Below are 13,207 nucleotides of genomic sequence, written 5' to 3' on the forward strand. Positions count from 1 at the left end.
CTTCCTTTCATCTCAATCAGGATATCACTTTGCCATCTTTGTGTCCGCATCCAGTTCACCAATTTGAAAAAGGTTTACATCTGTTGGACCTGGTGAGAGCACTCAGGATTTACATTTCTCGCACGGCGTCTCTACGCCGTTCTGATGCGCTCTTTGTCCTAGTCGCTGGTCAGCATAAGGGATCGCAAGCTTCCAAATCCACCCTGGCGCGGTGGATCAAGGAACCAATTCTTCACACATACCGTTCTGCTGGGCTTCCGATTCCATCTGGACTGAAGGCCCATTCTACCAGAGCCGTGGGTGCGTCCTGGGCATTGCGGCATCAGGCTACGGCTCAGCAGGTGTGCCAGGCGGCTACCTGGTCGAGTCTGCACACGTTTACCAAACACTATCAAGTGCATACCTACGCTTCGGCAGATGCCAGCCTAGGTAGACAGGTCCTTCAGGCGGCGGTGGCCCACCTGTAGGAAAGGGCTGTCTGACAGCCCGTTCATGTGGTATCTTTTTACCCACCCAGGGACTGCTTTTGGACGTCCCACTGTCTGGGTCTCCCAATTAGGAGCGAAAAAGAAGAAGGGAATTTTGTTTACTTACCGTAAATTCCTTTTCTTCTAGCTCCAATTGGGAGACCCAGCACCCGCCCTATTTGTTCTTAGGGTTTCGTTTTTCGGGTGCACATGTTGTTCATGTTGTTTCTTAAGTTCTCCGATCTTGTTATCGGATTGAATTTGTTTTTGAAACTGTTATTGGCTTTCCTCCTTCTTGCTTTGGTACTAAAACTGAGGAATCCGTACTCCTACGGGAGGGTGTATAGCCAGAAGGGGAGGGGCCTTACACTTTTAAGTGTAGTTCTTTGTGCGGCCTCCAGAGGCAGTAGCTATACACCCACTGTCTGGGTCTCCCAATTGGAGCTAGAAGAAAAGGAATTTACGGTAAGTAAACAAAATTCCCTTCTTTGCTGTACATGAGAAGGGGTTACATACAAAAAACATTTACAAGTTACAATAGACCTACTGGAACAGAGGGAAGAGGACCCTGCCCTTTCAGGCTTACATTCTATAGGATATTGGGGAGGAGACATTAGGTGGGGTGTTGGTCGGGTGGCAGTTCTGGCACAGTGGTGAGGCAGCAGCTCGGGTGGTGGTGAGGCAGCGAGGTCATTGGAGATTATAGGCATTTCTGAACAGATGGGTTTTCAAGTTCCGTTTGAAGGTTGCAAGTGTAGCAGATAATCTGACATGTTGAGGCAGTGAATTCCAGAAGACAGAAGATGCTTGGGAGAAGCCTTGGAGGCGGTTGCATGAGGAGCAAATGAGTGAGAAGGAGATCTTGGGAGGACCGGAGATTACGTGTTGGAGTGTAACGGGAGATTAGTTCGGAGATATATGGAGGAGACAGATTTCTCTGGGACTTGTAGTTCCATAAGGATTGTTTTACACATTCAGGGCTGGGTTCATGGGATGGTCAGAAGTGATGGGCGGGACTGACCATCCACATACCTCCAATACGTAGGTGTGTCTCATGGGATTTAATGAGCTATCGTTTGTCACATGATCGCTGTGAGTAGGTGAGAGCCATCTTGCTGAAAGCACATGGTCAGGAGATCATGTGCATGCTGAGACCGCAAAGGGCTCTGAGAGTCCAGGTAGCTGCAGAGTACTGGGGCTCTGGACTGACAGCAGGTGCTGTCGAACGGAGCTGGTCCGAGGACCTAGTTAGTGAGCCCAAAGAGAGAGTCTACCTGGAGGTCAAGCCTGGATGAAGGCAAACGTAGATACCTACAATGCGACTGACAGGTAACGCCCTCAGAAAAGGGGATGTGGACTGGCTGATGCCAGATAATGAACTGCATGGGCACTCGGTGGTTTAAACCAACAGTGAGACATTGTTGTCCTGTGGGAGAGTGGCTGTGGCCCATTACACTGTGTGGTTTATGAGGATGTGAATAAATCACCTAGACTGTTTAAGTGACAAAGTGCTTGTGTGTGTCTCAATCCCGCTGCCAGACGTGTGCCCCAATACGTTCGGGGCTCAGGTCATTACAATCCATATAGGAGATACAATCTCCCCAGTGCAAAAAATATAGACAGCATAATATATAGAAAGCACCTACAGTTACAACACCACATTTTGCAATGTCCCCGTTGCCCCAACGTACTTTTCGTTGCGTCTTCGTCATGCGATAGATAAATATATTGATAAGGGATAGTTGATTGCTAAATAATATATAGCTAGATAATAGATGTGTTCCAGTTTTCTAACCTTCACCAATAGTGATGTTTTCACTTGCCCTACTCATGGGCATACTCAATAATAATAAAATGTAGCAAAATCAATTTGCTATGTTCTGTAAATTTTATTCTTTTGTTCTAATAGAACTGCCAGTGTTTACAATTTTTGCGGGATTTCCCTGAAAAACGTCCCTCTAATCCTTCATAAAAAGTCCTTGAAATAGTAGCTGCCGTTATTGGTTGTACTAACTGGGGGTACCCTAGAGAAGAAGTAGAAAGGACAGGCACAATCTCAACAGAGCTGAGCATGTAATATTTCAGCGCTTATCGTACACTTGTGCTAACCGTCCTGTGAGTAATAGTGGACAACATGTAGAGATTGCTCCCATTAGTGGTTTTGTAGTGTTTGATTATTCTCTGTAAGCATACAGCTGCAGACCAACTGCAGTAAGAATATGCACAGCTTTGCATGTCCCTCTAGATGAAAACATCCATAAACACTAGTGCCAAGGAGATTGGGCTGTGAGCAGCGAGCCGTCACACCGAGAATAATGGGCCAAGCAGGGAAATAATTGCAATGAACTGTTCTGTGCTTTGTTTTCCCACTTTAGTTTCCTTTTTATCCAGTAATCTATAAATCGCAGTGGAGGAGGGTGCTTCACTGTGTAGAATATTAAACAATTTGGGTTGGAGGGAAATCTGTCGACAAGCGACTTGTGGGGGAAACGAGGTGACTTATTATTCTAGTGATTAAATATATCACACACTTGCGATGCCTGCGCTCATTTTCTCACCTTTTGCCTGCAGACTTTGTTTGATAACCAGAACAATGCAGCAGCTAAGGAAGAAAGTGAAAGTCACAGCAATAACAAGACCGACTCCAAGAAGATGTCCGACTCCAAGAAGATGTCCGTGGAGAGGGTTTACCAGAAGAAGACCCAGCTGGAGCACATCCTCCTCCGTCCTGACACCTACATCGGATCTGTGGAGCCTGTCACTCAGGTAAACATTTTTTTTGTATTAAATAAACCTTTGGAAATACTGTAATAAGTTACTTCAGGCCATGTTGCTTTTTTCTGCACTTCTCCATCCTTGAAATGTTGCCCCTTTTTACACTGTATGTAAATCTGATCTTTTTAGCCAAGTGGGCTTGTTCCACAACTCATTTCTACACATGTTCCTTTAAGTTTACACTCAGATGGATAAAATGACTAATAATATATGGGAAAGAGGAGGCAATATTTCAGGAAAGAGGGGGGAATATTTCAGGAAAGAGGAGTAATATTTCAGGAAAGAGGGGGCAATATTTCAGGAAAGAGGGGGCAATATTTCAGGAAAGAGGAGTAATATTTCAGGAAAGAGGATAAATTGTCCCAAAAGCACTACCTAATGCGGGTGTCACACGAGACGATCTATCGTGCGATCGCACCCAACCCCGTTGTTTGTGCGTCACGGGCAGTTAGTTGCCCATGGCGCACCAAGTCGTTAAATCCCCCGTCACACGCACTTACCTGCTGAGGATGGGCGGAGATGAGTGGGATGTAAACATCCCGCCCACCTCCTTCCTTCCGCATTGCCGGCGGGACGCAGGTAAGCTGTGTTCATAGTTCCCGGGGTGTCACACGGAGCGACGTGTGCTGCCCCAGGTACGATGAACAACTGGCGCAGAGAAGAAGATGCGTCTTTTTCAAAATGAGTGACGTGTGAACGAGCAACGATAAGGTGAGTATTTTTGTTCGTTCACCGTCGCTCGTAGCTGTCACACGCTACGATATATCAAACGATGCCGGATGTGCGTCACTTACGACGTGACCACGCCGACATATTGCACGATATATCGTCTCGTGTGACGCCCGCATTAGTCAAAAACCGACAAAAAAAGAGTGTGCGGGGGAGGCTAATGGACCAAAGAGAGGCTACACTTATTTTTCCCCCAACCACAAGACCTATTCGAGAACTGACTTAATACTGACAAAGGCTAATTCTGTGCCATCAATACTGTATTCACGTATCATCCTATCCTCTTGGTCAGCCCATGACTCGGTCTTAACAGTTTTTAATTTCAATGTTACGAGCTCTAGATTATTTGAATGGAGAGTAAATGAAGCACTAGTCACTGACCCAGTTATTGTCACTCAAATCAAGAACGATGTTGACTACTTCTTTCTGATTAATAATACAGAAGAAGTATCCCCAGGCATGATTTGGATGGCACATAAGAAATATATCACAGGAATCCTAATTAAGTTGGCATCACAAAGAAAAATAGAAAGGGCAGAACTTCAATCCAGTTTAGAGGAGAAGCTATTGAAACTTGAAATGGCTAACCAAAGTTCCCCATCCCTATACCTCCACAAACTCATACAGGAGGTAAAACTTCAATTGGATGCAGGTCTAACTACTGAAACTGGGCCTTACAATGGACACAGGCTACTTTTTATAAACAGGCAAAAAAAACAAGTAAAATGCTTGCTAGAAGAGAGATTCCTTAAACATGGTATTCTAAATAAAAGATGCCAATGGCCATGCAACATCCCACCCTGACAAATTCTATGAGGCTTTTCATGCATATTACCACAAGCTTTACTTGGCACCACAGCCGCCCACACCACATCTGATATAGGACTTTTTTCAACACATACGCTTACCTAAAATTTCAGACTCAACTACTCAACAGTTGCTTTCATAAGTACCAGATGAAGATATTGCATTAGGAATAAAACATCCTAAGGCCCTGTGCGCACACTGCGTTTTTTGCCGAGCTTTTTGCTGCACAAAAGGTGCGGTTTTTGTTCATAACCTTTCTGCAGTCATTCCCCAGCAAAACCTTTGGGAAAACCAAAATGTTGTGCGCACACTGCATTTTTTTTCCTATAGGTTTTACTGCAGAATTTCTGCAGCTTTTCTGCAGCAAAAAAGAAGTCGCATGTCACTTCTTTTCTGCAGGTACCTGCCTTTTTGCCATAGATAATGGTATAAAAACGCAGGGACCATCCCGCGGCAAACCGCGGTAAAATTGCGGGTGCAGAATTCTGCAAGAGGGTGCAGATTTTTCTTTAAGATAAGCAAATTTCCCAGTGCGCACAGACCCTAAAAATGGTAAAGCTCCTGGGCTGGATGACCTTACAGCCATTTATTACAAAAAGTGTTGTGAGATTCTTCTTCCCCATATTAAGAAATGCTATTATTGGGTAATCAGATGCCCCAGGAATTTTATATGGCTCAGGTAAGTAAAATACCTAAACCCAAACGAGACCCATCAATAGTAACCCAAAGAATTAACACTTTACTTCCAACATCAATCCATCATGATCAAGTGGGATTTATTCCAACAAGAAAGCATCAGATTATATTAGACGAAACCTAAATATTATACATAAAGCAAACGCAAGTAAAATGCTGCTAATGATGTTAGCCTTAGATATTGAAAAGGCATTTGATTCTATCTCACGGCCTTATCTTTTTCATACCCTTGCTTTATTTGGATTTCCGCCCTGCCTTAGGCTCTGTGCGCACTGGGAAATGGAATTTTCTTGTGAAAATTCCGCATCCTCTCAAAGATTACCGCACCCGCGGTAAAAAAACTCGGGAAACCGCACCCGAAAACCGCATGCGGTTTGCCGCGTGCGGGTTGGGATGTGCTTTATTGCATTCAATGCAATAAAGCACATTGAAGAAAAAAAAAAAAAAAAAAAAGTCATTTAATTCTGAGATAGTAGGTAGATAGATAGATAGATAGATAGATAGATAAAGAGACAGAAGAATAGATAGAGGGATAGATAGAGGGATAGATAGAGGACAGATCGCTACATTTCCCACGGTCGGCAGTGAGTTCACATTACCGGCCGTGGGAAATGACCGGTAATTACCTCTGCTGTCTGCTGCATTCAGCCTGTGTCTGTGACAGTCGCGGCTGGATGTCAGCAGTGCAGGACGCCGGAGTCGGAGCTGTGGATTACGCCGGAGCTTTGTTTGGGGGGGGTTAATAAAATGGTGAACGAGGCTTGTTGGTTTTATTTAAAATAAAGGATTTTTCGGTGTCTGCTTTATTCACTTTACTTACGGGTTGATCATGTCAGCTGTCACATAGACGCTGCCATGATCAAGCCTGGGGTTAATGGCGGTGGTCCCCCATCACCATTAACCCCTTGTTATATTACCCTGACCGCCACTGCTACACGGCGGCAGGAAGAGCCGAGGACACTCCCGGTGCTGCCGCATAATGTATGCGACAGTGCCGGGGCAGCGGCGGCTGATATTCTCGGCTGCGGGAGGGGGAGTGAGGTGGGGGACATTAACCCTGCCCCTCTCCCTCCCCAGCCTGAGAATACCGGGCCGCCGCTGTGTGCTTACCTCGGCTGGACGGTGAATATGCAGCGGAGCCCACGTTCTTTTTTTCCTATATTTCCGTTTTCTTTCTATGTGTGTTCTATGTGTCTGTGTCTATGTGTTCTATGTGTCTGTGATGTCTGTGTGTGTGTGATCTGTGTGTGTGTTTACTCTCTGCACGGCTTCCTCTTCCTGTAATGACATCACTTCCCTGCAAAACCGCAGACAAGCGATGCACATTACCGGAGGTAAACCGCGAAATACCGCAGGGAATAACGCAGGAAAACGCAGTGAACCGCACAGAATTTGCTGCCTGCGTTATTCCCTGCGGGATTTCATGATTAACATTGAGTCAATGGAGTGAAATCCCACAGCGACGTGCGGAAAAGAAGTGACATGCACTTGTTTTTGCTGCGGGATTCCCGCAGCAAAACATGCAGCTGTCAAATTCCGCCCAGTGCGCACAGGATTTTTCTTCTCCATAGGATTTGCTGGTGATTCACTGCAGAGATGTTATGAACATTTTCTGCAGCGAAACATGCAGCAAATCCGCGAAAAATCCGCGGCAAAATCCGGTAAGTGCGCACATAGCCTTATTGCTTCTTTAAAATTGCCTTATGATACACCCGCAGCTTATCTAAAGCTTCCTACCACCCGTCCCACACCTATTAAGATCCAGAGAGGCACACGGCAAGGTTGCCCACTGTCACCAGCACTATTTGCAATGGCTATGGAACCCTTAGCCGAAGCCATATGGGAACACCCTGATATTAGAGGATGTCAAGGACAGGGATCAGCAGTGACTACAAAGTCAGCTTGTTTGCAGACGACCTTCTTTTAACCCTTAAACAACCTCTAGTGAGGCTCCCGAACCTCTCCTCTCTTCTAAGAAAATTTGAAATAATATCTGGTCTTATAATTAATATTGATACATTTGAAGTAATGTTTATTAATACCCCTATCTCCATGCAAGACTATATAATATCTCAATTCGGGTTCACCAAAAGGGAACATTATCTCACTTTATTTAGGTATAAATTTAACCACGAGTAAATCAATGCTCTTTATGGAACTGTGCCCCTCTAATCCAGAATCTCCAGGCTGATTATTATTATTATTATTTATTATTATAGCGCCATCAATTCCATGGCGCTTTACATGTGAAAGGGGTGTACATAATAGGGACAAGTACAATAATCATAAACAATACAAGACACAGACTAGTACAGGAGGATAGAGGTCCCTGCCCGCGAGTGCTCACAGTCTACAAGGGATAGGTGAAGATACAGTAGGTTAGGGTAGAGTTGATTGTGCGGCGCTGTATCAGACTGAGGGTTACGGCATGTTGTAGGCTTGTTGGAAGAGGTGGGTCTTCAGTCTGATCTCAGCAAATGTGCGTCGTCCTACCTATCCTGGTTGGGATGTGTCAATTCTATAAAAATGGTAACCCTACCACGTTTCTTGTACCTATTGAGATCTCTGCCTATAGTAATACCAAATCAAAAAGGTCCGTGGAGCCTCTGTTAGGAGTTTCGACACAGAAAATAGCCAGATATCCCTCCGGGAAGGACCTAGCCAAGGAGTGGCTCTTTTTAGGAGACCACCATAACCACCATATTAAGTGGCCCTTTTAGTCAATATCCAACTCTTTGACGAGTTTAAAGATATAACAAGGGAAATACCAAGGCCAGGTACCATCCACAGACAGCTGTTTAGGGGTATTGCCCCTCATCAGTGTGGAGTAGGATTCTGGCTAGGTGGTAGCAATGCCTAGTAGACTAGCAAGACAAAACAATCACTGATCTCGGTGAGACCAGCCAGAGAAAACACTGATGGCAGCCAGCAAAGGGGCTCAACACAGTGAAATCCTAGGTGCATTGCCCCCTGGGAAGAGCCACTTAATATGTAGCCACTCCTTGGCTAGGTCCTTCCCGGAGGGATATCTGCCTATTTTCTGTGTCAAAACTCCTAACAGAGGCTCCACGGACCGTTTTTGATTTGCATACTTCGCAGGGGTCAATGCACCTAGGATTTCACTGTGTTCAGCATCTTTGCTAGCTGCCGGCACTGTTTTCTCTGGCTGGTCTCCCCGAGATCAGTGATTGTTTTGTCTTGTATAGTAATACCTAGTAAGACCTTCTCAGATATTCACTTAGTCAGTTCTAAATTTGTTTGGCTTGGTAAACGGCCTAGGATATCGCAACAAACTATATTTTATCATAGGAAAAAAGGAGGAGTATCGCTTCCTAATTTTTCCCTATATTTATAAGGCTACACAAATAGCATAGTTATCTACAGTCTTGTCTTCATCAGGTAAGCCCAGATGGATACACATTGAAAATTCCCTCATTGCACCATACCCCATCTCGGGGTTAATGTGGTTGATAGGTCAGCTACCTTGTAATTTAGCCACTCTCTTTCCATATACTTCTCACTCTCTTTCATTGTGGTGAAAACTCAGATTTCAGTTTAAAATACAATCCAATCCTTCCCCTGTATTGACGTTTTTTAATAACCCAATGTTTACCCCTTGGTTAGACCCAAATTCCTTTCAATGGTGGAAATGTAAAGGGAGAACTACCATGAAACACCTTTTGGACATCTACTAACTCAATTATCACTAGGCAAGATTTTATACAGAAACAACCCCCCCCCATTGGGAGAAATGATGCATATCAATCAGGTTCTCCATTTTGCCAAGACAACCTCTACTAGCAGAAATGCCTCACCACCCATTGCATTTGAACAAATGTGCCTATATGACCCTTTTGGTCGAGGGATTATCTCACTACTATACTCTATATTGAATCTTCCCAGCTGGTGAGAAATTAAGATATATGGAGCAATGGGAAAGTGATCTCAGATTCACCATGTCCATTGACAAATGGAATAGATGCTATGATGTTTATCTAAAGGTAGTAATCAGACATCACTCACTGAGACATCGTTAAAAGTCCTACATACTGCTTATTATGTCCCGGTAAAGTTATATAAAATATATCCTAATGTCACAGATAGATGTTTCAGGGGGTGTCACGCCCCAGGAGACATGAAGCATATTTGGTGGGCGTGCCCTTTGGTAAAAACATTTTGGCAGGAGGTTAAATCCCTTATCAGGGATGTTTTAGGGTAGTCTATCTGACGATCCAGTAGTACTACTGTTTGGAGACAGACCATCCGGACTTGCTAATACAACCTTTAATTTACTAAAGTTTATTACTATGGCTTCATGAATTCACATAGCTGCGCAATGGAAAACATCAATTCTTTCTTTATCTTTAGTCAAAAGAAGATTAGATAATATAATAATTTATGAACGCATTGAAGCCACTAAGACCGACACCTTAGAGTTATTTTATGCTTTTTGGACCCGCTGGATAGACTCCCATCCCGACCCCTACTGAGCTACTCTCTTAATGTGTCCCTCTGGGATATACATATAGAAGATGGAATGTTAATTGTTAACTCTAAATTGCGCCTCCTATTTAAACCTGGTTATTAAAGGGAACCTGTCAACGGATGTTCATAATACTTACCTTATGGTCAGTGTGGAGCAGACTGGTCGGATGCGAGTCTCCATTCTCCAGGTCCCGCGCCTCCTCTTTCAGCCATCTTTGTCCTCTTTCAGAAGCTAGGGTGGGTGACGCGTTCTATGTCATCTACACTAGCTGACAGTGAGGTCCTGCGTAGGCGCACTTTGAGCTTCCGAGCAGGGCAGATGAAAGTGCACCTGCGCAGGACCTCACTGTCGGCTAGTGTAGATGACATAGAACGCGTCATCCTCACTAGCTTCAGAAAGAGGACAAAGATGGCTGAAAGAGGAGGCGCGGGACCTGGAGAATGGAGACTCGCATCAGACCAGTCTGCTCCACACCGACCGTTAGGTAAGTATTATGAGCATCCGGTGACAGGTTCCCTTTAATAAGACATTCTGTAATTATATGCATGGCATATCCTCTGCTTATTGAATAATATATAAGTCATATAACTTGCCCCAGATTATGATGTTAAATAGTGTACAAATATACCAATTACCCGGCTGTCCTTCCTAGATAAGGATCCTCCCCCTCCATTTCCCTTTTTTTTCTTTTCTCTTTACTTTTCATTTGTACTTATTTGAATATAAACTTTAATACTTGTGATTCCCCCCTGTGATGGAAAATCATTCTGCTATGAATGTTATATTTTCTGTTGTTAAAAAATTCAAGAAAACATTTTGGTAACTAAAAAAGAGTGTACGGGAACATTGAAAAAATGTATAAATCTTTGTTATTACATACTCATAATAGAGGTATATTTCAGCCTCACAGACATAGAGGAAAATAAATAGATTTATGTGGGCACAAGAAATAGTATAATATTTGCAGAAATGTTTGTATCAGCAAATAAAGACAATAATTAATAAATTAATGAGAAAAGGTCATTATACAAATTTGAGGCGCAACAACAATAGTAAACCCCTTAGACTTTATATTATTATAAAGTGCATATTAGATCACTGCATAATATGATTACTTGCCAAACACCCAGTGCTCGTTTCACCCAAGCTTTTTCAGGGGTTTAGTTAAATATGGAGAAACCCTCGTCCATATGCCCAGTCAGACCTTGTAGATGGAGGATACCCAATATGGGATCAATATCTATGAGCCAGAACAGATTGCTACTAATAAAACCGCAGCTATTCAACCGATTTTTGCCCCTGGTAAATTTAGTAGAAAACAGTAGACTATGTTGGGTCCCCGTGAAAGATAGATACTGCCAGAGAAAAGTGCAAACAGTGCACATCATGTCAAGATTGTTGTTTTTCAATTACCACATCTGCCTTTAAAAAATGCATTAAAATACTAAAATAGTGTGTATCCCAACTTGGTGTCAATAAAACCCCCAAAAAGCGGAAAAATAAGGGCAACACTGGTCTTACAAAATTGAGCCACAATTTTTTCCTTATTTTTTTTTCCTTACTTACAAACGTCAGAATATTTTTTTTCCATAACTTAAAAAAAATCAGTGACAGCTTGGAATTTCACTGACCTTGATAATCATGTTTAGAGGTCATTTATACTGCATAATGAATACCCCAAAAAACGTGGAATTGCATTTTTTTAACCATTTCATTCCACTTGGATTTTTTTTTCTATTTTCATGAGTATTCATTGTATGGTAAAAGGTAAAAATACAAATTCTCTTGAGAAAAAAACATAAATGTTTTGACTCTAAGAAGAATGGGGTGAAAAATACAAAGGTAAGCGGCCCTAATCCTCTGTGATCCTGCCGCATTCACAAGCCGTTGTGATGTCTGCATGTTGTAATGATCCGATGTCAGACATTCTCACTGATTTCCATACATTCATTACCGGCGCTGCATTAAAGGCTTGTTTGGATACCACGGAATTGATGTCCCTCAAAGTTAGCGCAATCTGAAGCCTTAAATTACATTGTTTTCTCCGAGGGGCGCTTCTTTTATGTTTTTATTGTTCAAGAGCTGCTATTTTATCAAGCAGTACTAGGCCATCAGTGAAGGGAATTATCACCAGAGGAGAAGCTTCATTTACTCCATAAAAGATATCGGCTAGTCTATATTATCCCTGAATTATTGTGTACATCTATGGAGCTCCTAAATCTGCTAACCGTCCCTTGTACAAGCTGTAGCACATTAAAGGTGTCATATCATTTAATAGCCACACAATAAAATGCAATTATTGCCGTGAGTAAAGAAATGCTGTTATTTGCCTTTAATTTCTCCGTTTCTATCTTTAGGCAATGTGGGTTTATGATGAAGACATAGGGATGAATTGCCGGGACATTAACTTTGTGCCAGGATTGTATAAAATATTTGATGAAATTCTAGGTGAGTTGTGTACTCGAATTGCAGAGTGACACGTATAGCGTTTATATGGTGATATAATTCTGAAATTCTATTACTTAATTTTAAGGGATTGTCTAGTTTAGAAGACCCAATTTATTAATAGAATAGTTATCCCCTATTGAAATATTATTAGTCCATATTTCGGTGACCTATTTAATAACAATCTGAGCTTTACTTACCCTCCTTACCCATTCACCTTTGCTACCCAAGCTCAGGGCTCATGTTTTCTGTATCGGGCACCTGCTGAGCTCAATCATGTCACCGCTGCAGCCAGTCAACAAACATGGTGAAAAGGCTGTGGTGGATCTGGGAAGTGTAAATCAAGCTCAGTTTGTTATTTTATAACTTACTTAGCATATGGGCTAAAAATATTTCAGAATGGCCAAACGTTTAAAGAGAATCTGTCACTTGCTCCAAATAATTAATTGGATACATTGTCAAGATTCCTGCACTCCCCAGATTCTGCTGCTCTTTTCTGTTTTGCGCTGCATCACTATTTTGTAGAGATATTCACATCAGTTTTTTCTGGAGCACACGTGAAATCTCTGCTTTGCAATCCATTTCTTCACTGTCTTCCCTGGGGTGAGCTTTCACTCCTTAAGGCCACTTTACACACAGAGATAAATCATTGGCAGATCTGTGGTTGCAGTGAAATCATGGACTTATTGTTCCATTTGTACACAGCCACAAACCTGGCACTGATTGTCCACAATTTCACTGCAGCCACAGATCTGCCGCAGATTTATCTGTGTGTAAAGTGGCCTTTACTCCCAGATGCTGC

At 42.8% G+C, this 13,207-nt stretch overlaps 1 protein-coding gene across 1 annotated transcript in view; it reads left to right on the top strand.

Annotated features, from left to right (window-relative positions):
* Positions 1-13,207, top strand: part of TOP2B (DNA topoisomerase II beta) — a 163,833-nt gene that overhangs the window by 19,847 nt on the left and 130,779 nt on the right. Inside the window, exons 2-3 of the mRNA XM_075315280.1 lie at positions 3,039-3,233; positions 12,318-12,408. Of these exons, the coding sequence (XP_075171395.1) occupies positions 3,039-3,233; positions 12,318-12,408 (286 nt within the window). The remainder of the gene's footprint in view (positions 1-3,038; positions 3,234-12,317; positions 12,409-13,207) is intronic.

Source organism: Anomaloglossus baeobatrachus, chromosome 6 (genome assembly GCF_048569485.1).
Source record: "Anomaloglossus baeobatrachus isolate aAnoBae1 chromosome 6, aAnoBae1.hap1, whole genome shotgun sequence".
Taxonomy (NCBI): domain Eukaryota; kingdom Metazoa; phylum Chordata; class Amphibia; order Anura; family Aromobatidae; genus Anomaloglossus; species Anomaloglossus baeobatrachus.